This window comes from Podarcis filfolensis, assembly GCF_964270895.1.
Source record: "Podarcis filfolensis genome assembly, chromosome: 8".
In the NCBI taxonomy this organism is placed as follows: Eukaryota; Metazoa; Chordata; class Lepidosauria; order Squamata; family Lacertidae; genus Podarcis; species Podarcis filfolensis.
This window is the reverse complement of record NC_139611.1, coordinates 9,759,716-9,783,301: the sequence shown is the minus strand read 5'-3', so window position 1 is coordinate 9,783,301 and position 23,586 is coordinate 9,759,716. Positions and strand designations below refer to the sequence as shown.

The 23,586-nt window shown below is 55.1% G+C and overlaps 2 protein-coding genes and 1 long non-coding RNA gene across 5 annotated transcripts in view; 2 read left to right on the top strand and 1 right to left on the bottom strand.

Moving 5' to 3' along the window:
- Positions 1–179: 179 nt before the first annotated feature.
- On the top strand, positions 180–19,389 carry FBXO42 (F-box protein 42). The gene is made up of 10 exons (XM_083629408.1): positions 180–784; positions 7,503–7,790; positions 8,161–8,277; positions 9,333–9,467; positions 13,080–13,233; positions 14,774–14,884; positions 14,996–15,092; positions 15,585–15,641; positions 16,200–16,316; positions 18,106–19,389. The coding sequence occupies exons 2-10, from the start codon at positions 7,523–7,525 to the stop codon at positions 19,249–19,251; spliced, it is 2,202 nt and encodes a 733-aa protein (XP_083485534.1). The 5' UTR covers positions 180–784; positions 7,503–7,522; the 3' UTR covers positions 19,252–19,389.
- A 3,154-nt stretch (positions 19,390–22,543) lies between these two features.
- CPLANE2 (ciliogenesis and planar polarity effector complex subunit 2) overlaps positions 22,544–23,586 on the top strand; it is an 8,097-nt gene continuing 7,054 nt past the window's right edge. Inside the window, exon 1 of one of the 3 annotated variants that reach the window (XM_083629658.1) lies at positions 22,544–22,582. The gene's annotated coding sequence lies outside the window, so the exon portion shown is untranslated. Of the gene's footprint in view, positions 22,691–23,586 lie in introns of all 3 variants that reach the window. The other 2 variants (XM_083629660.1, XM_083629659.1) reach the window with 2 other exon arrangements.
- The window catches only part of LOC310769943, a 156,137-nt gene continuing 155,291 nt past the window's right edge, over positions 22,741–23,586 (bottom strand). Inside the window, exons 2-3 of the long non-coding RNA XR_014551875.1 lie at positions 23,164–23,248; positions 22,741–22,983 (exon numbers count right to left, since the gene is read on the bottom strand). This is a non-coding gene — a long non-coding RNA (uncharacterized lncRNA). The remainder of the gene's footprint in view (positions 22,984–23,163; positions 23,249–23,586) is intronic.

Here is a 23,586-nt window from a genome sequence, read left to right as displayed (position 1 = left end):
TGCCTGGGAGAGATCCCAGCATGAAGCCGAGGAGAGTCGCTGCCATTCAGTGTAGGCAGCCCTGAATTAGGCGGGACAGTTGCCAGACTCAGCAACAAGGGAGCTTCGCGTTTTCCTAGTGGGAAGACCGAAGACGGCGCCTGAGCGCAGCCTCCTCCTTCCGGCGGACCTTCCATGCGCAAGAGCAGTCTACCCCGCCGGTGTCTGAGGGAGGCTCCCGCAGCCGCTAGCGGCGTCTGGTTGGCTACAGGTTTCTCGGCTGACTCCGCCCCACTGAGACCCCTCCCCGTCGCCCCACATGGCGTCACAATCCCTCCCAAGATGGCGCGCGCCTGCCGACAAGGATCCCATTAGGCCCCTCCCCTTCGCCCCATTCCATCCCCCCACCGGCGCCGCCTTTGCCCTTCCCAACATGGCGGCCGCGTAGCGCCCTTTACGTGGTGGGGGCACGTGACACTCGCTCTTCAACAGGACTTCTCCCTGCCGTTCCGCCGCGGGTCACGTGTCCGGCGGTCTTGGCCGCGCGCGCCTGCGCGTTAGCAACGCTCGTCCCTCTTCGCCACCTCTCCCTCGGCCCCATCCCTTCCCTCCCCCTTTCCTCCTTCCCCGGCCGGGACGGCGGCGGCGGCGGCAAGATGGCGGCAGCGACGGTGGCTGGGAGGGCTCAGGCTCAGGCTCCGCGCGAAGGTGGCTTGGGCTCCTCTGGGCGCCCGCCCAGGCGGCAGGAAAGACTCTGAGGCGGCGGCGGCGGCGAGGAGGAGGAGGAGGAGGAAGCGGCAGCCAGGTGAGGAAGGGGCTCCCGCGACTCCCCCTGCCACACCCTCCCCCCGCACGCGCACCTGAGCACCGGGAGGGAGGGGCGCCCCACCTACGAGGAGGCGACGGGGTGGAGGGGGGGAGAAGGGCTGAAGGAGCACCTCTAGGGCGACCCCCCCGCCCTCTTATATGTGGAGGGGGAAGCAGGTAGGCAGACCCTTCCCCGCAATAGACACCCGTGGCACCTGCGAGGGGAGATGAGGAGCCCCCCCTCCACGCGCGCTGCCTGTTTTCTCCTGAGGGAGGGGGCTTTGCCTGGGCAAGTGGGGAGGAGGGTGGGGTTGGCCCGAAGGGGTTCCTGAAGGGAATGGCTCCCCTGGATATCTCCGCCCCCCCCCCAGCATCAGAGGAATGCCTGGACAGACAGACCTGGGGAGGGGGCTTTTGGGAAAGGGGGGAGCCTCATTAGCTCAATTTCCAGAGATGCCTGAAAAGGGGGTGCAGTTATCAAGCGAGGGGTGGTGTGGAGAGGCTTCCAGGCAGCGAAGGCTGGAGGGCGATGCCAAAAGCCGGAGGCTGTGACTGAGGCTTGGAGGCAGTGGCGTAGCGTGGGGGGTGCAGGGGGTGCCGTCCGCACCGGGCGCAACATCTGGGGGTTAGGGTTAGGGGGGCAAATCCACGGGTTAGGGGGCGCAAATCCACAGGTCAGGGGGCGCAAATTACTTGCCTTGCCCCGGGTGCTGACAACCCACGCTACGCCACTGCTTGGAGGAAGTTCCTTCTGGCCCGCGCAGGGCTGAGGACAGGGGCCGCCTGGCCCTCCCGCTCCTTTGCTCCGTCATGGGAAAGAGAGGCTGGCCCTGCCTGAAATGGCAGCCGGCATAGGGACCCCGTTGTGGGACTGGGGCCAGGCCAAGGCAAGGGCCTCCTTGGCTGGGTCTCTCTCTTTAAGGAAGCTGAGCTGCCTGCCCAGCAGGGGAGAGGGAACCAGGGGTTGCCTCCTCTGCCTGCAATGGCGGCTGTGCTGAGCTGGGCCTCTCCTCTCCAGCCCAGAGGGCCCACCCCTCCTTTTTTGCCCAGGTGGGTTCAGTGTTTCCCTGCGCAGCTGAGGCCCCCAGAGCCTCTTTGCCCAGCAGGATGACACAGGCACTGGCTCCTCTGCCTCAGCGCCTGCTCCTGCTGCTGCCAGAATTTGTCATGTGAAGAAGACAAATTCTGCTTTCACTTTCTTGGCTTTGCTTGTGCTGATCTGATGTGGCAGAAGTGGCCCTGCTGCGAGGGGGGCATGTGGGTTGTTATTTTGTGAGGGGGGCGGATGCCTTCCCAGCAGCTATATTGAGGTTTCTCACCGCTGTTACCCATGGGCACTCTTGCCAACTCTTTCTGCATGGTGGCGGTTTTGAGAGTGGTACCTCCAGAGCAGGGCTTGGCACACTGGGCCGTTGTTCGTTTGTATTAAGTGGTATTTTGTGTTAAGTGGTATCAGAGAATATTCTAGATTCTTAGCCAAAGGAGGAGTTGGTTTAAAAAAGCAAAACACTTTACCCAAGAAATGGAAGTTTCTTGTTCTAAGTGGGAGATACTGAGGAAAGTTCTTGAGCAACTTCTGAATTCAGCACCAATCCTAACACACCCACTGTGAACAAATGGAGGTGTCCCCACTCCCTGAACTTAACTGAGCCCTTGGAAGCCTCTTTAACCAGTCCAGCATCCTGTCTCTCACACTGGCCCAGAGAAGTCACAAAAGCAGGTCATGAGGCCACACTTACTCTGTTGCCCCTTCCTGTTTGCCGGCCCACAAACAGCCTCCTGGGGGAGAGGGCCAAGGTGGCTGGTACTCTTGGGGCTGGCGTCCTAAATGGCATTTAATGCCCAAGTCAACATGGGCAGGACTGGAGTGTAAACTCCGAAAGGAGGCTCTGAAGTGTTGCTCTGCTTGGGCAGAAATTACTTCAACCAGAGGCTGCAAGGGTCAGGGACGCTCCATGGCCAGGCTACCTCTGCTCCTCGGGGTAAGAGAACTGTATCTCCCACTTCTTGCCAGCTGGTGCAAAGCTCTTTCCATGCATCCTGGGTGCAAATGTCAACTGTGGCGCTTTGCGGAGGGACTTTGATCTCTGTGGGGTGGAGCACACCCTCTCCCAGCCTCACTTTTGGAGCAAACAGGGCTGGTGTTCCTCTGCTGGCTTTCCATGGCCCTCTGAGGGTTGGTCTTGGATTTCATCTCCTATCAGCCACAGCCAATCCTTGTAGCCAAAGAGTACTACAGGAACTTCAGGGCAGCTCAGGTTCCGTAGAGTCATGGTCCAAGGGCATAAGCCTCATTTTGGGTGCTAAGTGGCTAAAATTCAAATCCAGAACTAGCACGTTTTATTTTCGCGTTCCAATAGTTATATACTACTTGATTGTAATAAACCTTGATGCCCATGTGAGCAGGGAGGAGAGGAAGGCACCTGCCAAAGAAATTGAGGGGAAAGACGCTTGTTTTGCATGCAGAAGGTTCCAGGTTCAACCCTCAGCACCTCTAGGTAGGACAGGGAGAGACTCCTGCCCGAAACTCTGGGGAGTTCCCACTGACAGTCAGTGCAGGCAGTACTCAAACTAGGTGAAGGCAGCTTCCTAGGCTCCAAAGTTTGAACAGGATGCTGCATCCTCATTGAGGAACCCCAGAGTTCACCTGGGGAGACCCTGATCTGCTTGGCATAAGGGGCCTGAAGACAATTTGGGGGAGGGGTTCCTACCACAGGGGAGGGGGACAGACACTTTCCCCTTCGTCTTGTGAGGACAGGCAGCAGGTCATTCCTTGCAGTTCCCATTTATCGGATTTGGAGATTGATAGAGTGTTTTATTTAGAATTATTGCTCCTCTGCCGGTTTTGAAATTTGAGGCAGCAAGTATGATGAAGCACAATGCAGACGCAGAGATATAAATATATAGGAAGCTTTTGCCAGCTTCAGTTGCCTGTGGCTCTCACTGTGAAGAGGCAGCCCATAATAGTTCCATCCTGAAAGGCCAACTTGTCTTGACATTTGGGCCCTGAATGGAAACAGAAGGCCTCCCGCTCACTTTCTTTTCCAGGATGTCGGTGCAGGAAGGAGGGAATTGATCAGCCAATGACAGCTGAACAGGAGGGCCAGGAGAGGGGAGAGATGTGGCCCTGCAGGCCTGTCTGTCTGACCCTTGGGACTCTTCCAGGTCCCAGTCCTCACTGGCCTCACTTTGCCCCTTCCCCTTGAGTGCTTTTGCCTGGATGGGATATGGTATTAAACTGTGATGGCACCCCACTTCCCAGGACCATTTGTAGAAAGCAGCCTACTCTACAGAGGCAAAACCTACATTTGCTCCTCCGCCCACTTCTGCCTCTGGCCTTGCCCACCCCCCAGAACGGGGATGTGGCCCTTGGGCTAGACAGCAGAAAATTGTGGTCCTGTGTGCTTGTGTGTTAATTGAAACTCCTGGAAGGGAAGAGGCAACTTTGTCTCCCGCTTGGATTTTCTGCCTCTTTAGATGTGAGAAGGATGCAGAAGCCATTATTGGGGCGGGGGGGGGGCATTCTCCTTTCCGCGGGAGGCACTGATGGCCTCTGACGATCCACTTGGTCACTTGGCTTCTCAGCATCTCTGGTGCAGCGCTAAAAACCTCTGCAGTGGGGCTGCCAGCTGAGCAAACAGCCCGTTTTTGCAGTGTGGGAGTGGTCTCTAGATCTGTGCCCCCCATTCTTCAGATGTTGTATTGTGTTTTTACTATTTTTTGTTGGGAGCTGCCCAGAGTCCCTGGGGCAAGATGGGTGGCATATTATTATTAATAATAATAATAATAATAATAATAATAATAATAATAATAATATCTTCCCTCTCACCTGGGTCTCCTGCCCTCCATGGACCATAGGGCTCTCACCTACCTTGCACCATTGCAGCAACCCTCTAGGGAGGATTTGACTTGCCTGCCCAAGAGGCCGCTTTGATGGCTCAGCAGAGATTTGAAGGGTCCTGCTCCCCACCACCTCAACCCCATATTGATGGCTGCTTTACGATTATCCATCTGGATTTGAGCAGAGGAGCAGTTTTCCCTCTTGTTGTGCAACGGTAAAGCAGGTGACTTGCTGGCTAGGTGTACAGCCTTTAGTTTTGCGGTGAGAAACCTGTAGCCAGTCCTGGGAATGAATCTTCTCTGGTAGGGAAAGGATGAAAGCAAAGCCTGACTTGCATGTGGGAAGACCCTGCAGGGAGCCAGAGAACTTGCCCTAAAAGCAGCAGGGGGCAGAAGCTCTGGCTGGATTGGGTTTTTTCCCCCCCTGCTTTAAGACCTGAGAAGAGTCCCCCTGGCGGGGCTCCGCAGACCTTGGTGACTTTTCCCTGCAGGAGGGCACACAGCACCCCCTTCCTTGAGGTTGTAGCTCATCTCTCCCTCCGCAAGGGCCGGCTTCTGCCTTCCGGGGGCCACAGCAGAAGCCAGCGTTGGACTTTCCTTTCTGCCAGCCATTCCTGGTTTGGGCCGACTTTGAGCAAAATGGGGGTGGGTGGGGGGCGTGGACCGAAACCTTTGCAAGCTGTCTCTCCCCTGGCAATTACAACGTCAGACAGATTCCGAGGCAACAACCGGCAATTAAGAGGGTTGGGTTTCCCCTCTTTCTCCTCCCATGAAGTTCAGGGAACTTGGGCTGCAGGCTGTTGGGCTGCATTGGCTGGGGCGCCTGGGAGAGATGCACAAACACACCCCAGGCAGGGAAAGGCTCCTGGTGGGAATGGCTGGAGGCTGGGAAGGTTTGCATTTTGGATGCCTGCCAGCCCGCCTAGAGAAAAACCTGTTAATCGTAGAATTGCAGAGTTGGAAATGAACCCAAGGGTCATATAGTCCAACCCTCTGCAACGCAGAAATTGCAACTAAAGCATCCCAGAAAGGTAGCTATCCAATCTCTGCTTTAAAATCTCCAATGAAGGAGAGTCCACCGCCTTCAGGACGCCTCCCTGAGGCTGTGGCAGAAAGCATAACCGGCCAGCAGTGACGGAATAAAGTGCTCTGCAGGAAAATAATTTGCAAAGTTTGCAGGAAGGGTTTTCACTCTCTCGCACACAGGCTGCGCGATAGACTGTGCGTGCAGCTGGTATGAGGCTCGCAATTCAGAACCCTAAGAATTTATGCTTAAAAAAACCCAAGTTGTTAGTCATTATGGCTGCAGGTTCACCCTCCAGCAGCTGGTTCAAAGATGGCTGTCCTCTGCCCCCTCCTGTTAAGGGGGGGGGCATTTGGCAACAGGCCCCCAGCACTGACCCACCGTTGCCTCCAGGCTTGGCTTGGCTTCAAATTATTTTGAAAAATACCAAAGAGAAGTCTTAACATCAAATGTGAATCCTTGGAACTGCCAAACCCATTGTCCTTTCATCTCAAACCTGTGCATCTTCCATTAATGCATTCCTTCAGAGCTACGGGTGTGTGCTTGGGGGGGGGACCCCACCCAATTCTTTTCTGAGGGAGGAGTCTTGCTCCCTGGGCTTAAGGGTATGGATGGAGACCAAGGACATAGCCAGGACCCCTCAGGGAGGGTTTTGCTTCATGACATCCTTCTTAGCAAGGAGCATTCAGAAGAGACATACGTTTTATTTAAGTGGGGAGGAATGCAAAGATGTTGAACTCTCTAGCAAATCCTCAAGAGGGGTCTTAGCCTGTGAAGCCACAGGGTTGGTAGCTGGAGCACAAACTATTTTCCGTTTTTATGGATTAATATCACTATTAAAGCATTTCTACCGCACAGTTTAGCCAGAAAGGCTCCCAGAGTGGTTTATAGAACAGTAAGTAAAACAAGGCAGTTCCTGCCCTCAGGCTGACAGCCTGAAAGACATGACACAGAAGGAAAATTGGGTGGGGAAGAAGGAGGAAGAAAAACAAACTTAGGCACCAGTTTTTAAAGTTACAGCTGAAGGAGCCCTTCTTCTCCTCCTCCTCTTCCTCCTCCTTCTCCTTCTCTCTCTCTGCCCCTGGAGAAGGGCAATGTCTTTCTTTAATCCACTAAGTCGCAGTGATAGGCAGGCTCTCTCCCCTCAACAGTCTCCCCTTTTCTCAGTTGGGGGGGTGTAGGCATAGCATCCTCCTTTGAGTCCTGCTTCGGGGGGGGTGAGGCTCTCAAGCACAAGGCTGATGGAAGCTCCTTGAGGCATGCAAGTCACTGATACTGAATGTTTGGAAGCATGGAAAGGGTGAGCTTTGTGGGCTGGTTGGGAGCCCATTGTAGGCCGAAAGGACCAGCGTGGCTGGCGTGTATGTGTGTGTGTTGGGGAGGATGCAGAAAGACTCTCCTTTGCGACCCCAGATAGGGCGCATTGGCCAAGACCTGCACCTGAGCCGTGTTGGGTGGAGGTCTCTTGATGCTCCAGGTCTTGTTCCTGCCCCACCAAGGGTCCTGAGCAGGTGCAGGGGACCTGTGGTGGCTGTGTCATCCAGTCACCCTCTCCAGACCTCTGTGGGTTGTAGGGGTGGCAGATGTGCCGAGGAAAGGGCAGAACTGCCTGTCATCTGAGGCAGGGTAGAGCCTGCCACTCTTCCCTTCTCACACATCTCTCTTGGGGAAGCCAGATCATGAGAGCAGCAGGCAGGTCGGGAAGCGAGCGAGGGAGATGGCGGCCGCCTCCACTGTCTGCTTGAGGGCGTGCCAGGGAACTGGGGACCTCTGGCTGGGCCAGACTGACAGCCATGGGGTCTGAATAACGTGTGTGGCCTTTCTCCCCCCCGCCCCCTCTCTTGTTTTGAAGCTGCCACGTGGAATGGTGCCATGGCCAACTCCTCAGACAGCGACGAGGACAGCTTCATGGCCGTGGACCCCGAGGAAGCTGCGGCCGACGGGGCCACCATGGAGCAGGATGAGGGGGAGCCCAGCGCCAGGCCGGAGGAAGAGGGCGAGGGAGGGGGCGCCAGGCTCCGCCGGTCCATGCAGGAGCTGCCGGAAGAAGTGCTGGAGTACATATTGTCCTTCCTCTCGCCCTACCAGGAGCACAAGATGGCAGCCCTGGTTTGCAAACAGTGGTACCGCCTTATCAAAGGTACTTGCGCTTGGCGGGGAGGAGAGCTGGAGTCTCCCCTGATGGCAAGCCAGGCTTCCCCGTAGTTCACAGGCCTCTCCTGAGTTTCTGCTCCCAAAGAGACTCGCCTGGAGAAGCAGCAGAAGCAGGCTGCGCAGAAGGTGTTTGGCCAGGGTTCTCAGTATCCTGCTCAGCCCTTTGTTGGCAGAATCAGAGCCACCTTGCAGTGCTTGAAATCTCGAGGGAGCCGCAAGAGGTGCCTAACCTCTGTGGTCAGGGCAGCCCCAATGTGGAGCTCCAGAGAGCTGGAGCCAGCTTGGCCTTGGGGCAGTTACGGGTCTTGGGTGGGAAATTCCCAGCGGTGATGCCTTGCTCTCTCGTCCTCTTCCAGGTGTGGCCCACCAGTGCTACCACGGCTTCATCAAGGCGGTTCAAGAAGGCAACATCCAGTGGGAGAGCCGCACCTATCCCTACCCTGGGACCCCCATAACCCAGCGCTTCTCACACAGTGAGTCCGTGGCTGGGGAGCTGACTACAGGGCGTAGGGTGGGTAGCAGAGGTCTGCAGCCCTGGGACCCTTTTCTCAGCTTCCTTGCATGGAAGATTTCAAGTCTGGAGGTGGCCTTGTTTTCAACAGAGAGCAGGGGAGGTGGAAGGTGGGGGTTGGGAAATGGGCCGGCGGGGGGGGGGATTAAGCCCTTTGCAGAGCAGCCGTGGGGAGGGGGGAACTTCTGGCTCCTTTGCCTCCTTTGCAGGAGCCCCAGTTGGCCCACAGGCCCATTCTCCCCAAGACATCTGGTGTGGGGCAGCTGAAGTTGTGGCTGCTCCCTGGAAAGTGTGCTGCCAGCCAGCTGATCGCCAGGGCCCACGGTGGATAAAGGAAAACACTTCACCTGACCTCTGGGTGGCCCATAAAAACACCCAGAGAGCCCTGCAGCAGCAGGATCAGGCTGGAGGGACCCGTCTTGGCCTCCAAACCTTCCTCCTCCTCATAGTCATTTGTGGGCAAGCCATGCTTTCTTCTTGACAACAGTCTTTCTCACGAGACAATGGAGTGCACCTCCAGGGGTGACGCCGAACTGCTGCCTTAGCACCAAAGTGACCTCCCTCGGACACAAGCCTGGGCAGTGTGCATGGAGGTCCAGGGGTGCCCAGATGACAAGACCCCGCTCTCAGCCTCACTGAAGTGGTCCAAGGGGAAACAGAGGAATGCCTTTGACAATCAGCTGGGCCACAAGAGTTGCTGGAAGGAGGCGTACAATGAGGGGAGGGGTGTCACCAGCCATGTCAGTAAATGGGCAGAGGAGAGATGCCTCTGTGGAGCCTGCATGTTCAGAGGCAGTCTACCACTCAAGGACAGTCAGCTTATGGGGGCTGAGCGCTGCTTGTGGGCTTCCTCCAGGCCACAGTAAGGCAAGAGGCTGCTGGGCCAGATGGAGTCCTCTGGGGGCCAGGGGTGGGCTTGGGCCTGGCTCCTGTGTGTCTCTCCCCCTCTCTCTCAGGGTGGAGTTTGCGTTTGCTAGGCACTCAGGGCTGGTGTTCCTTCTTTCCTGGTCCTTCCAGGCGCCTGTTACTACGATGCCAACCAGTCCATGTATGTCTTTGGCGGCTGCACCCAGAGCAGCTGCAACGCTGCTTTCAACGACCTCTGGAGGCTCGACCTGAACAGCAAAGAGTGGATCCGGCCACTGGCCTCAGGTGAGAGCAGGTGCAAGCTTGGGGTTGGCTGGGAGGAGGCCGCCATCCTGGGGCCACCCAGAGGAGTTCTTGGCCAGAAACCTGGGCTGAAGCAGAGTCAGAGGGGGTTCCTTCTCATCCATGCCTCTTGGTCACGGGATGCAGCTCCTTGAACGCTAAGGAGGAGGGGAGGATGACATCCAAGGCCCTGTAGACGTTGCTAAACCTCTGCTCCTGAGGAGCAGGGAGGCAGGAGAGGGGTTTTCCACCCTCATTCGCCTGGAGTGGCAGTTGCTGTCTACAGCTCAGGTGCAGAGCCAGAAAGAGCCACAGGCTGCGTGGCTTCTGCCTTCCACACAGAGCAAGATGGGGCAAGGGTGCTCTTGGGCTGCCTCGCTGATGTCTGGAGTACCTGCCTGCTCCTAGCGCAGGGCCATGCATTCCCCATCACTGGGAGCTCCCCTTTCAGGGCTTGGGAGAGCCGGCTGAGGTGTGCTTCTGCCGGTGGCCCCCACGGCAGCCAGAGGGAGTGTGGGAAATGGACGATCCTTCCCACAATCCTCAGCTGCATGGATGGTACCGAGGAGAGGCAGTTCCCACAACCACCTGGTTTTTAATAACAGTGGTGATTGCTTTAACACCTTAAAAAAAACTGCTGCAGGAAATTGGGGGAGGCATTTTGTGGGTTCCACTATGTAGGGGGTCAAGGACCGAAAGCTCTCCCCCCCCCCAAAAAACCCTCAGGATAGGGTTTTCTTGCCGCCGTCCCTCCCGCTGGCTTCTCCATGGATCTTCTGTTGCAAATGTTGCATACAGTCATTTCTTAATTCTTTTCCTTTGCTATTAGAAATTCCTGCTTCACACGGCAGCTGCTTTTCTCACCTGCCAGGGAGCGTGTTTTGTAAAGAACAAAATCTGATGGGGGGGCCCTGGCTTCTGGGGCACCCCCAGGTGTCCTGCTGACCCTCGGAAGCACCTGCCCCATGGCAAGGGTCTGGCTGCAGCAGCTGGGGCCTTTGGGGCAAGGAGGTGGGGAGGCGGCAAGCATCGCCACCCCCACCCCCTTCCTGCCATGGAGTCCCCTTGCAGCTGGGGCTGGGAAGAGGGATGGGAGCCTGCAGGGTGTGGACGTGGGTGGGTGGAGAGGCAGGACTGTGGGGCAGGGTTAGACAGAACTCTAAATGCCCCACATGCAACCCCTCAGCCTCTTCAATCGGCAAAACACGTAACACCAGTTCCACAATTACAGACATACCTTGGAAGTTGAACAGAATCCGTTCCAGAAGTCCGTTTGACTTCTGAAATGTTTGGAAACCAAGGTGCGGCTTCCGATTGGTTCCGATTGGTTCTGGAAACAATAGTGGAAGCCACGCCGGACGTTCGTCTTCCAAAAAAAAGTTTGAAAACTTCCGGTTTTCAATTGTTCGGGAGCAGAACGTTCGACTCCCAAGGCGTTCGGGAGCCGAGGTGCGACTGTATAAGAATTCAGGATCTGCACTTTGGAACTCCCTGCCTGTTGACATCAAGCAGGTGCCTTCACTGTCTTCTTTTCAATGCCTGCTAAAAGCATTACTATTTAGACAAGCCTGTCCAGGCGCTTAGAAATTTGAATTTTGACTTTATATATGTTTTAAAGTACCGCTGGTAAGTTTTTGTTGATTTTATTGTTTTATCTGTTCATAAATCGCTTTGAGGGGTGTTGCAATATGCCATCTACCCAAAGCAAAAAAAAGTGGGAGAGCTGATGGGTGCTAGTGGGGTGTAGATGTTCCAGCAGGTGGCGGGGACATCCAGGCGACACCCCCTCCCCACACACACTCTGGTCTGGATGCTGAAATGCAGCCCAGCTGTGAGTCTCCTCCCTTGCAATGGCAGGAGAGACAAAGCTTGAGTTGGGGAAGGAAAGCCCCCGCCCCAGTAAATTTCCAGGGAGTTGCAGGCGGGGCGTCCTCAACCCCCCAACACCTGCCTGTCAGCCTGGCAGGAAATTAGGGGTTTTGTGCTTCCCCTTTCAAGAGCTGCCTGACGAAAGCATTAATTAACTTGTACAAGGAGCTGCCAACTCTTCCCTCGACCGCTCCCCCCTCCACGGAAAGGAAGGAGGGAGTTCATTTTGGCAGCCAGGCGGCAGGTCCCTCTGCTTCCAGCAAATGGGAGCAAGAGATGCAGGCTGTTCTCTTTTTGGGGGGGGGTCTGTCGTGACCGCAGGGCCCCCTTGCATCCCCAACACCCCACCCCTTAGAGCAGCACTGCAAAAGGGCTGTGTGTTCGGTGTTTCTCCTTTTCATTTCTTAAACCAAACCAAGAAACGGGTTCCTAGTCCTCAAGGGGGCAGGTGTGGAACTGGCAGAAAGGGAGGGTCTGTGGGCGGATGTGACCCTGTCCTGCATGCTCTGTGTTCCTCTTTCATCTTTCTTTGGGTGCAGGCAGAGGAGCAGAAATGCTGGTTTCTCTGAAGTGAAAGCGTAGCCCTTTCACACACACAGAAGCTCGCTGCATTCCTGATTCTCTTCCCCCCTCCCCAGCACTTGACAATGAAGTTTCCGCCAGGGAGGGCTATTTTTGTCCCAGCGCTGCACTGCCCTGTCCACTTCCTCTGGAATTCAGGGAGGCTCTCCAGGGAACTCTGGGATCCGTTGAGCCTTGGGGGGGGGGGGGTTTGCCATGTGCCAGGCTTTGGATGGTCTAGCTTTAGGGGCCTATTTTTGCAGTCTTGCAGGCGTGAGCTGGAAATAGCCCCATCCCCAATTTTGGTCTTGGATCCTGCTGGCAACTCTGGCCTCTGACTCTGGAGGTCGCTTTGGAAGTGTTGGTGGCGCCAAGTTCCCAAGGACGTCTCTGGGTGCCCAGTTACCTTTCCTGCATGTCTCTCCCCACCCCGTTGGGTAGGACTGCAGTATCCCACCCACCAGCCCTGTCTGCTCTCTCCATGAAAGGATAATCCTCTGGAGGAAGAAACAGCGTCTCCTGGCTTGGGAAGAATCAGAGGCTGGAGCCACAGGCGCTTTCCTCTCTCAGTGTTGGCTGTCTCGGGGACAGGGAGGAATTATAAAGCTGTAGAAGTGGAAGGGACCCCAAAAGTCATTTATCCCAACCCTCTGCAGTGTAGGAATCACTCCCAGTCCAGTGGTTAGGATTCCATGAACTTGCTTAGAATCATTATGTACCACTTCATAGCAGCAGCTTCTCACAGTAAAAATCAGATTTGATAACAGAAATCACCCGATGCTGGCAGGATAGGTTGGGGCAGGTGGCGTTTCCGGGGGGCAGGGAGCCTAGCTTCCTTGCTGACATTGGCACTCGGGCAACAGGAAAGGGGCAGCCCCAAGACTCCTCTGCTCTTGCTCAACCTCATTTGCAGACAAGATGCAAAGGCTTCTTCAAAATGGGATCTCCTTGCCTTCCAACCAGGGCCTTCCATTCCACGTTGGAGACAGACAGCGGCTTGTGTCCGCCGTTGCTTGCCCAACTTCAGGCAGAATGGCAAACTTTGGCCATTGCAAATTGGGTAGTTGCGGGAGGGTGGTGCTTGGTGGGTCAGGTCCTCGGCTGTCTGTGGCTTTTTCATCTATGTCTGTATCCAGGGAGCCCTTTCCTAAGCGAGGTCTGCTTTTCTCTCCCTCCTCCCTGCAGGCTCTTACCCTTCACCCAAGGCGGGGGCCACCCTGGTGGTATACAAAGACTTGCTGGTGCTGTTTGGAGGCTGGACGCGACCCAGCCCTTACCCCCTGCACCAGCCAGAGAGGTTCTTCGACGAAATCCATACCTATTCGCCCTCCAAGAATTGGTAAGACCTGTTCGGAACAACAGTCTGTCATTCTCAAACCTTCGTTTCAGGTGTATAGAATCGCAGAACTGTAGATTTGGGGTCCCACAGGTCACCTGATCCTGCGATGCTGGAATCACAGCTAAAGAATTGCTAGCAGGTGCCCAACCAACCTCCTGCTTAAATACCTGCAATGAAGGAGAGCCCACGAGTGTCCGATGGAGACCTTCAGAAAGCTCCTCCTGATGTTTAGTCAGAATCTCCTTTCTTGGAACTTGAATCTGTTGGTTCAGGTCTGGAGCAGCAGAAAACAAGCTGCCTCCATCTTCCATGGGGCAGGCCTTCAGATGTTTGGCTATCTAAAGGGCCATCACACGGACGATGGAGCAAACCTCTCTCCCGCCCCTCCTTTTTTTTTTATTCGGTGATTTGTACACTGCCCAATAACAGCCGTCCTGCATTGATTTGATTTTTTATTTTATTTTTTGCTGTGGAAATTGGAGCGTGAGCACGTTAAGAATTTTCATTAACTTTTATCTATGTAACCCAGTTAACAAAATAACGTTTTGTGGGGCGAACACACGAAAGATAAACCGAGCCAAACCAAGGCTAGGGTGGGATGTTACGTGCGCAAGAGAAAGTGATATCGCTGGTTATCCAGAGATCTGCGATAAGATACAGACAAGGGGGCCCAGCTGTGGGCGGCCTGAGGAAGTACCAGCCCCTTGGGCCTGCCCACAAAAAGCACTCGCTGCTTAGGGACTTCCTGGCGTGGTGCGCTCAGCGTCAGGTCAGGGAAAGCGCTCTGCTGCAGTAAGAGCGCTCCCAATCACGGTTACGGGATAAAAAGACGGGGAAGCGAGGGCGACGCAAATCCTGAAGAGGTCTGAGAGGAGGTTCCAGACTGAAGAAAACAGATCCAAGCAGCGCATAAAGGGGTTTTCTGCCGTCCCAGCACAAAAAGTGGAGGGAGGTGGAAGAACTTCAGCGCACAAAGATCGCACACCCGACCGTGAGACGCCCCTGAGACCCGAATGAGAAAGCACCAGGCTGCTCCAAACTAAAACTGTAAAAACAAGAGTACTCCTGAAGGAACAAGGTAATAATGCTGGCTTAAATTAAAATAAAAGGAGTACGGACTAACTTAATATTACAAAGGACAGTAAAGCTAATGGAGAGAGGAGCTTAAGCGTTCTGAGACTTATCAAGTTGTGGAAAATAAGCCTTGTAAAGAGGCAGAAAATAAAAACTGAGACATACTGAGTACCTGCTTCTACAGGGGGACGCTCTGTTGAGAAAGACAAGGAGCTGAAATAGCAAGCAGCAGCAGCAGCGGTGACAACAATATTTATCAGCAACTCTGTATTAATGCAACATTTTCATATATATTTTTGTAATGTTTTGTTCAAGTTGCCCGTCATTGATTTTTGCACACCACTTGGAGATTTTAAGCTGTATAGAAATTTAAAGATCAAGGGAGGTAGTGTGTGTGTGTGCGCGCGCACTATTTTGTAGCTTCATCTGGCCCCTCTTTCTTCTCCCCCTCCTGCCCCCCCTTCAGGTGGAACTGCGTGGTTACCACCCATGGACCCCCTCCCATGGCTGGCCACTCCTCCTGTGTCATCCAGGACAAAATGATTGTCTTTGGGGGGTCCCTCGGATCTCGGCAAATGTAAGTCTGTTCTTCTCCCCTCCCCTCTTCAAATGAAAAACACGATAATGTCCCGCAAGACCACCACCAAAGAGAAGGCGGCTTCCATCTAAGGTTCTCTCTTTCTGGCAGGAGTAATGACGTCTGGATACTGGACCTGGAGCACTGGGCCTGGTCCAAGCCAACCATCTCCGGGCCCACCCCTCATCCGCGAGGAGGCCAGTCGCAGGTGAGGGTCTCCTTACCCCCCCCCCCGCCGTATCTCTGCTTGCAGTGAGGCCCACCAGGGGGCAAGTGTGGCAAGCACCCCTTCCCTTTCTTCTGCATCCCCTTCCTCATCCTGCAAGAACCCACCACCTCTCATCTCTGGCACCTAAAAGGCGTTGTGCCAAGTTAGCCCCCTGGTCTGCCTAGCTCAGTGCCGCTTCCACTGACTGGCAGCAACGGCTCTGCAGGAAGTCTTTCCCACTCCTGCCTGGAGATACTGCCAGCAGGGATTGAACCATGGGCCTCCTGGATGCCCTGTGCCATCGGGATACAGCTGCTCCTGACCTTGGGAAGGTCTTGGGTGAGCAGCTGCCAGTGGGATTAGGCAGAGCTTGGCTTCAGTGGGCCAGGCAGGAGCCTGACTCAATGGAGGGCAGCAGGTGGTTTGCAGGCTCCTGGCCTCTCTGGGCTCCCCAAGACTATGTACCCACTTTTCTCTCTCCCTCTCTGCCAGATCGTCATAGACGACAAAACCATCCTGGTCCTCGGAGGCTGCGGGGGCCCAAATGCGGTGAGTAGGCCGTGTTGCGGGGGCTCTTCACTCCCCCATTCGTTCCCTTTTAAGGCTCCACTACCGAGACGGCCCTCTGCCTGGTTCCCTGTAACTTGGCTTCTCGTAGCGAGGGAACCGCCAGAAGGCCATCAGCCCTGGACCTCAGTGTCTGGGCAGAACGATGGGGGTGGAGACGCTCCTTTAGAAGCACCCAGCCAGATTCTGCGGGTGCTGCTTTCCTAGAAGCCACCCAAGACCGGCTTTCTGGCTCTCTGCTCCACTTGGGCAAAGCAAGTGAGTTGCCCTCCGTTCTGCCCGCTGCTTGTCTTTGGTGGGGGGGCGGTTCTACAGGAGCAAGATCAGCATCAAAGGGGTGGGATGTTGGGCCTGTCTAGCACTATTCCGAAAGAGGTCACCACTGGCTACCTTTTGAAGAGCAAAGGCAGCCCCTCCTCATCTCGGGGGTGTCCCCAGCCGGCTCCCCTTTGCACCCCAGAAAGAGGATCCCCTCCTGTGCCCGACTGACCCCTCCTTCCTTTTCTGCCCAACAATGCTGACCTGCCTCCTTGCCCCCAGTTGTTCAAGGATGCCTGGTTGCTGCACATGAGCTCCGACCCTTGGACCTGGCAACCCCTGAAGGTGGAGAATGAAGAGCAGGGCGCCCCAGAGCTCTGGTGCCATCCGGCTTGCAGGGTGAGCGAGGGGGAGGGTTCTGAGGGGGGCGAGGAACAGCTGCCAGGGCTGCCTCTTCACCCACAGCTCTTTCAGTGCGGTGGGCTTCCTTTAAAAAATTTAAAAGAGGGAGGGAGGGAAACAATGAGCCCCCCACTTCCCAAGTGGGTTGGTTTGCTGGCTGAGCTGGGATTTGAACTTTCAGCTCTCAAGCCCAGAGGCAAATGTGCCTTAGGCACTTGTGGCACATCTAGCTCCATATTGTGTGCCAACAGTAGCGGCTCTCAGGGGCTTTCAGGCAAGGGCAGTTCCCAGCCCCGCCTGGAGGTGCTGTTAGGGTTGAGTCTCTTCCCCTCCTGTAGCCTTCTCAAAGCAAGGAAGGATTGGACTCTGGTTACTAAAATACACACGAGGCTTGACCAGCAAGAATCTGGGAGGAGGTGCGTATAATAATCCTGGTCCACCCCTCGGCCCAGGTTGTTTTATTCACAAAAGAACTTTTTACACAGTGTTTGTAAGAACCAATCAGATTTCCTCTGAGCATTTAAAAAACCCCACATGGGATAAAGTCAGATCAGAAGAAATCCTGTTAACTACAACGACTACTTTGAGCATGCATACATATCTGAGAGTAAATAAAACAGGACTAGAGGAATGTATTCAGCAAAACCCTGGAGGTCATAAACAAGCAGTAAAACATGAGAGGAAGGATGGCAAGGAAGATCTTTATCACCTTCATGTGAAACTATTTCCTTTTTTTTTATATAAGATTTTTATTGAAGTTTTACAAAAAAGAAAAGTAGAGATTCACAGAATAAAAAACCATAAATTACAGAAAAAGGAAACACACAAAAAAAAAATACAGAAAGAAAAACACAACTAATTAGGAAAGATTAAATTTAAACAAAGAAAAAATAAAACCACTCCATTTTTCCAATAACCTCAATTTCATATGCTTATGTTCTTGACCTCCTCGCACCTTCCCCTTTTTGTATTCCCATTCAAATATTTAATTCAGCAAATTCTTACCCTTTATCAAATGTTTAAACTTTGTACCATAACATATACTATATCCATATTTTTCAACCAATTATCAATACCTTTTTTGCATAATCTTAATAACTTTTATCACTAATTACCACTTATTACCAATCCAAGCACAATTTTAACACTCATTAATTTTATAGTATTTCTGAAGATAGTCTTTGAATTTCTTCCAGTCTTCTTCCACCAACTCTTCTCCCAGGTCTCGGATTCTGTCAGTCATTTCCGCCAGTTCCATATAGTCTATCAGCTTCATCTGATACTTACCTGGCAGGGGAGACACCTTGATCATGTGAAACTATTTCCTGGCCCTAAGATTAACAAAACCAAGGAAGGGTACACCAAAGCTACCTATTAACTTTATGGCCTAGGATGCCTGGTGCAGCAACCAGCAACTGGTCTGTGTCCTAGAATGCTTATACGTGCTTGTCAGGTGTAGAGAAAGCAAATGGCAGAGGTGGAGAGGCTTGTGGGATTCGATCAGAAACCATTGTCAGTGACTCAAACCTAGTCAATGCCATGCTTTCATTGTGGACGCAATGGTTTGCTTCATTTTTCATAATGCCTCATAGCAATCCCACCTGACCCCCACACTCTGGATATTTGCACCCCCACACCTCCCACCCACCCCCTTTGAGTGGGGCTCGGAGAGAGGAGGAGCTCAGCACCATCCAGCCCCTGGGAGCCCCGTGTTGCGCTTCTCAGCCCCCTTGCTTTGGGCAGCAGAGAGGGTGACGCTGTGCCCCCTTGATTTCTTCTCTTGCAGGTGGGGCAGTGCGTGGTGGTCTTCAGCCAGGCCCCCAGCGGGCGGGCGCCTCTCAGCCCCAGCTTGAACTCCCGCCCATCCCCCATCAGCGCCACCCCGCCGGCCCTGGGTCCCGAGGCGCGGGAATATCGCTCCCAGTCCCCGGTGCGGACGGCGGATGAGGCTCCCTGCGTCAACGGCCGGTGGGGCACCCTGAGGCCCCGGGCACAGCGGCAGACGCCCTCCGGCTCCCGGGAAGGGAGCCTCTCGCCGGCAAGGGAGGACAGCTCGCCCATCCTGAACGGCAGCGGGGGCTTGTCGCCCGGCCCCCTGGCCACAGGGGGGGCCTCTCTGGACAGCCCCCTGCAGGCCGCTTCTCCCGGCATGCCTTCTGCCATCAAAGGACACGATCCCAAGGCCGGCCTGCCCCTGGGCCCCCGGCGGGGCTCCCTCCCTGACCAGAAGGACCTGCGGCTGGCGGTGGCTGACTTAACCTGGGAGCCAAAGCCTCCAGCCACTTCCCTGGCCTGCCAACTGGACGCTGCAGAGAACAGGACGGTCAGCCTGGCCTTCAGGAACCCTCCGGAACAGACCAACGGCCTCCATACCCCGCCCCACACGGCCAGCTCCTTGGCGGGCGCCGTCTCCCCTGGCGCCCTGCGGCGGAGTCTGGAGGCGGTGAAAGCCCTCTCGGCCAAGGGACCCCCTACTCTGGCCATCCTCAGTCCCCCTCTGGTCTCCTCGCCGGCGTCCCCTGGCAGCCAGAGCGGCAGCGCTAGCAGCACGGAGGGGGCGGCGGCAGCAGCCCCCAGCATCCCCCGGCCCGTCTCCGCCCAGGGGGACGGCCACGCCTTGCCCCCCATCGCCCGCCGGCTCGGCCACCACCCGCCGCAGTCGCTGAACGTGGGCAAGCCCCTGTACCAGAGCGTGAACTGCAAGCCCATGCAGATGTACGTGCTGGACGTCCGGGGGGCCCAGGAGCACGGGCGGGTGGCCTGGAAGGTCTTCCACAGCAGCTGTGTGGTAGGGCCCCCCGAGACCAGCCTGCACACCGTGGTGCAGGGCCGGGGGGAGGTCATCATCTTCGGCGGCCTGATGGACAAGAAGCAGAACGTCAAGTACTATCCCAAAACCAATGCCTTGTACTTTGTCCGAGCAAAGAGATAATGCAGCGGCGGAAGCGGCTCCCCCCCCCCCTCAAGACCCCCTCATCATCGTCGTCCTCTTCCTCCTCCGTGCTCTGTCAAGCGGGCTGTGAATCTGGGCATCCACCCACCAATAAAAAAAAGATCTAAGCAACTGGAACGAATGCTCTTACCCCTCCAGGTCCCAGCATGAGCCCAAAGTGCCAAAAAACACACCTTTTTCCAGAGAGGGGTGGTGGTTCCAGACTGGAGGGTGCTGAGCAGGCCCTTCAATGCACATTGTGGCTTTCTCAACATACTTCCAACCCCGTGGCAGTTGTGGAGGGTTGCCAAGGGATGGGGGTGGGCACCATTCTGCTCCTTGCTGTGGGGCTGCAGTGATGCTTGGAGCCCACCTTGGATGCTTTCCCCTGACCATTATCCTTTTGGAACCTCCGCCCCCCGTTCTTGTTGCTCTAGCCCCCCTGAAAGTTGCTGTCTGATTGATGTGAGTCTCTGGATGCTGTCCCTTGGAGCAGGGTGGTTGAGATGTTCCTGGCTATGAGGAGCAGCCTGGCAGGGTGTGCTGGTCCATCACAGCAAAAGCAGCCAACTGCGGGGCGGGGGGGGGGGGCGACTTAAAGTAGTACCAGCTTATTTTGCAGATGCCACAGGAAGGGCCCCCATTGCCAGCCGTGTATGTGATGGGAGGGGCCTTTGTCCATGGAGTCCTGCCACTCCAGCAGGCACAAGGGAGTTAGCAAGCAAGCAAGCAAACCTGGAGTTTGGACCTAGCCTGTTTCGGTGGCTCATGCTGCAGCCTCCCTGCCTGCCTGCCTGCCTTCTGCAGCCGCTACAGTGGAAATGGACTTGCTCAGATTCCCTGCTGGTTCCTAGAGGAAGCACTGACTCCTCCCAGCGGGTAGGGTGGGGGGAGGGGCTCTTGTGACTGCTGCTCCCCACCAAAGCACGCTTCCAGATCGTGAAGGAAGAGGGTCAGGATCCACACACAGGCCCCAGGTTCTTCTGTGGCGTGAGTGACATAGCTGAGCAGGAGCACTAGGCTGCCCCCTTGGTCCCTAGCCTTGGAAGGTGCCATTGGCGGGGGGAGTGGGGGACGGCAGACTCAACAGCATAAAAAGCGGGACAGGCCCTGGAGTGAGTGGGAGACAGCTCTGTGGCTTGCCTGTTGAGCAGAAACTCCCTCTGATGAAAAACTACATACGTAGCTCACTCCATCCTTCCATTGCCAGCAATCAGACGAAGTGGCTTCTCGAGGTTTTCCCGATGTGTTCCAGGCCAAAATTCAGGCCAGCCTTCTCCCCAGATGGTGGGCAGGTGCGAAGGCCGTCCCTAGAGGCCACTGGCTGCTTTCAGTGGTCTATGCTTTTGCTTCTGGCCACCTGCCTTGCCGGATGTCCCCAGCGCTTTTCATCTTCCCTACTTCTAGAACCAGAAAGGATGAAAAGAAAGCAGCATACATTTCAAAGCTCCCTTTTCCTGGCTCTACTTGCTGAGTAAGACAGGAATGGGGTGGGGAGTCCAGGATCTACCACTAGCACCCCCACCCCATATGATACCAGCTGATTGAAATCCCACCTTCCTGAACTACACGACTGTCTTAAAACATGCTTTTGACTTAACGGAAGTGGGGGCATGATCCCCCTCGCCCTCCCCTCCACCTCGAAAGCCCTTGGCAAAATTTTCCTTTGCATTGCAAAAATGATAAGCTTTCTTAATGATTGCTAAGTTGCCACAACCGCGCCCCCCCCCACAAAATTTAGAGCTGTTCTTTTCCTCTCCCCCCCCCCCCGCCAAGAAATCCAGCATTATGTTTTGGGCAACATCTTCGCCTACTAGGCTCTTCCGTATTTCACAACCGCCTCCCTTCAAATGCCTTTAGTCCTTGATTATATTTTTTTTTGGGGGGGGGGGAGCTGCTTTTATTTTGTATTCGCCTGATGGAGACAGAGTCGCAGCCATTGCTGGTGGCTCCCTGGCGCTACTGGCTGGAGTGACAAGACCCCCCCCACCGCTCACTTCTGCCCTACAAGAGGGAGGCAGTGCCGCGTGGGGGGCTGCAGTAGTGATCCCCACCCCTTATCAGGGCTTGAAATGCACCCTGGGGGAACCGGTCCTGTGGGTGCTTCGTTTGTGGGGGGGGGGGTCCCACCCGTGGCAGACACCCTGTGATCCTTCCAGCTCCCTCCATCCTCATTTCCTGACTTATGGATGGCAAAAAGGCCTCGCCCAGCTTCCACGTTCCCCACCGCCACGACCAGCAAAATCCACATCATGAGCTGCGTGTAAGATGGCAAGATGCGTTCTTGCCCCTCCCGTTGCTAGAAAATGACTCAGGTGCGCCCAAGACGCACCCCACTCGTCCTTGTAGACTCACCCCCACCCCGGTGTAAGAATGGAAGTGGATCGTGCGTGATATTTAAGAAGAGGAAAGTGAAAAGGGATCTGTGTAGATTTCATTTTCCTTTTGTTCCATGTGACCACCACCACCCCCTACTCCCTGATGGATTTTTTGCAATTAAATTAAAAATAAAAAAATCAAGTCCTCTTTGTTGTTCCGGTGTGTGTGTTGCTCTGCAGAAGCCCCCTTCCGATGTTGGGGCAGCTCCGAGAGTCGTGGGGTTGGGGGGGGGGAGTTTAGGGACATTGGCAAAAGGTGGCCAGTACCAATATAAAGGTGTTCGTGGCGCAAAACGAGCGCAAAACTTTGGCATCCTTTTGGAGGAGACCCAAGATTTCGTTAATTGCCCTGCTTAATGTCCTATTTACGGGGTATTTTTATCCGCGATTTCCCAAAGATTTCCTTAAAAAGATGCTCAACAACTTTGGCGGCCCCCCCCACCATAGCTGTCAACTTTTCCCTTTTCTTGCGAGGAATCCTATTCGGAATAAGGGAATTTCCCTTAAAAAAAGGAAAACGTTGACAGCTATGTCCCCAACACACACATAAAATCCTGGCTACGCCCATGGCTGCCACCTTAAATAATAATAATAATAATAATAATAATAATAATAATAATAATAGCCATTCTGGGCGGCTTAAATGCTTAACCACTGAAAAACAAAAACAACCCGCTATCTACACAAGCAAGCCCTCGGCGCGCAAGAGCAGCGACTCATTTCTTGCCCAGCCGCAAATCCGCGCAAATCTGGCAGTGATTCCTGCGGCGCTACGACCACCTTCTCGCCCTTGAATGAGATGGGCATTCAAAGCCGTGTCTCGAAAGGATGCGCCTCTCTTCCCCTTTCGTAGCTCTTTGGTGAACGGCTGAGGGGCGGGGCCGGGGCCGGGGCGGAACCTTTCGTTTACGTGGGTGACGCCAGACGCAAGCGGGGCGGAAATGTCTGCCCAGGTACGGCGAGGGCGGAAGCGGCGCACCTTCTTAAAGGGGCAGCTCGCGAAGGGACGAGGTTGCCTTCCGTGGGCTGAGCAGGCGACCTGGCGAGGGTGGGGAGGATCGGTGGGTTGGAAAACACATACACACGCCGGGGGTCCCTGCGGAGGTCGGGGCAGCTGGGTACCCTTTGCCCCGGGCCTGGCAGGGCTAAGGGGGCCAAGCCAGGGTCCAGGGATCGGGTCCTTTTCTGCATGTGGGGTTTGAGTCTTGGGAGGTTTGTGCTGCGGGGCTGGGAACGGCCGCCTCCCCTTAGAGGGCTCCTTTCTGCCTAGCCAAGATTGATGTTGAGGGGTGGGGTGAGATGGGGCAGGAAGCCCAGCTGCCATCATCATCTGTCTCTAAGATTCGGAATGAAACTTCTCAACCACAGTCAGTGGCGTAGCGTGGGGGGTGCAGGGGGGGCCGGCCGCACCGGGCGCAACATCGGGGGGGGGGGGCGCGCGTTCGCACTCGCAGCTCTCTGCCCCTACCTGGCTCACTCGGGTTAGGGGGCGCAAATTACTTGCCTTGCCCCGGGTGCTGACAACCCACGCTACGCCACTGACCACAGTAGTTCTAAATTACTTTCTTTTGATCCCAAGTGCTCAGAAAAATCCGCCCAAATCTTCAGTCGTTTGAAAACTTTTGTTGTTGTTGTTGTTTAGTTGTTTAGCCGTGTCCGACTCTTCATAACCCCCTGGACCAGAGCACGCCAGGCACTCCTGTCTTCCACTGCCTCCCACAGTTTGGTCAAACTCATGCTGGTACCTTTGAGAACACTGTCCAACCATCTCGTCCTCTGTCGTCCCCTTCTCCTTGTGCCCTCCATCTTTCCCAACATCAGGGTCTTTTCCAGGGAGTCTTCTTCTCTTCTCATGAGGTGGCCAAAGTACTGGAGCCTCAGCTTCAGGATCTGTCCTTCCAGTGAGCACTCAGGGCTGATTTCCTTCTGAATGGAGAGGTTTGATCTTCTTGCAGTT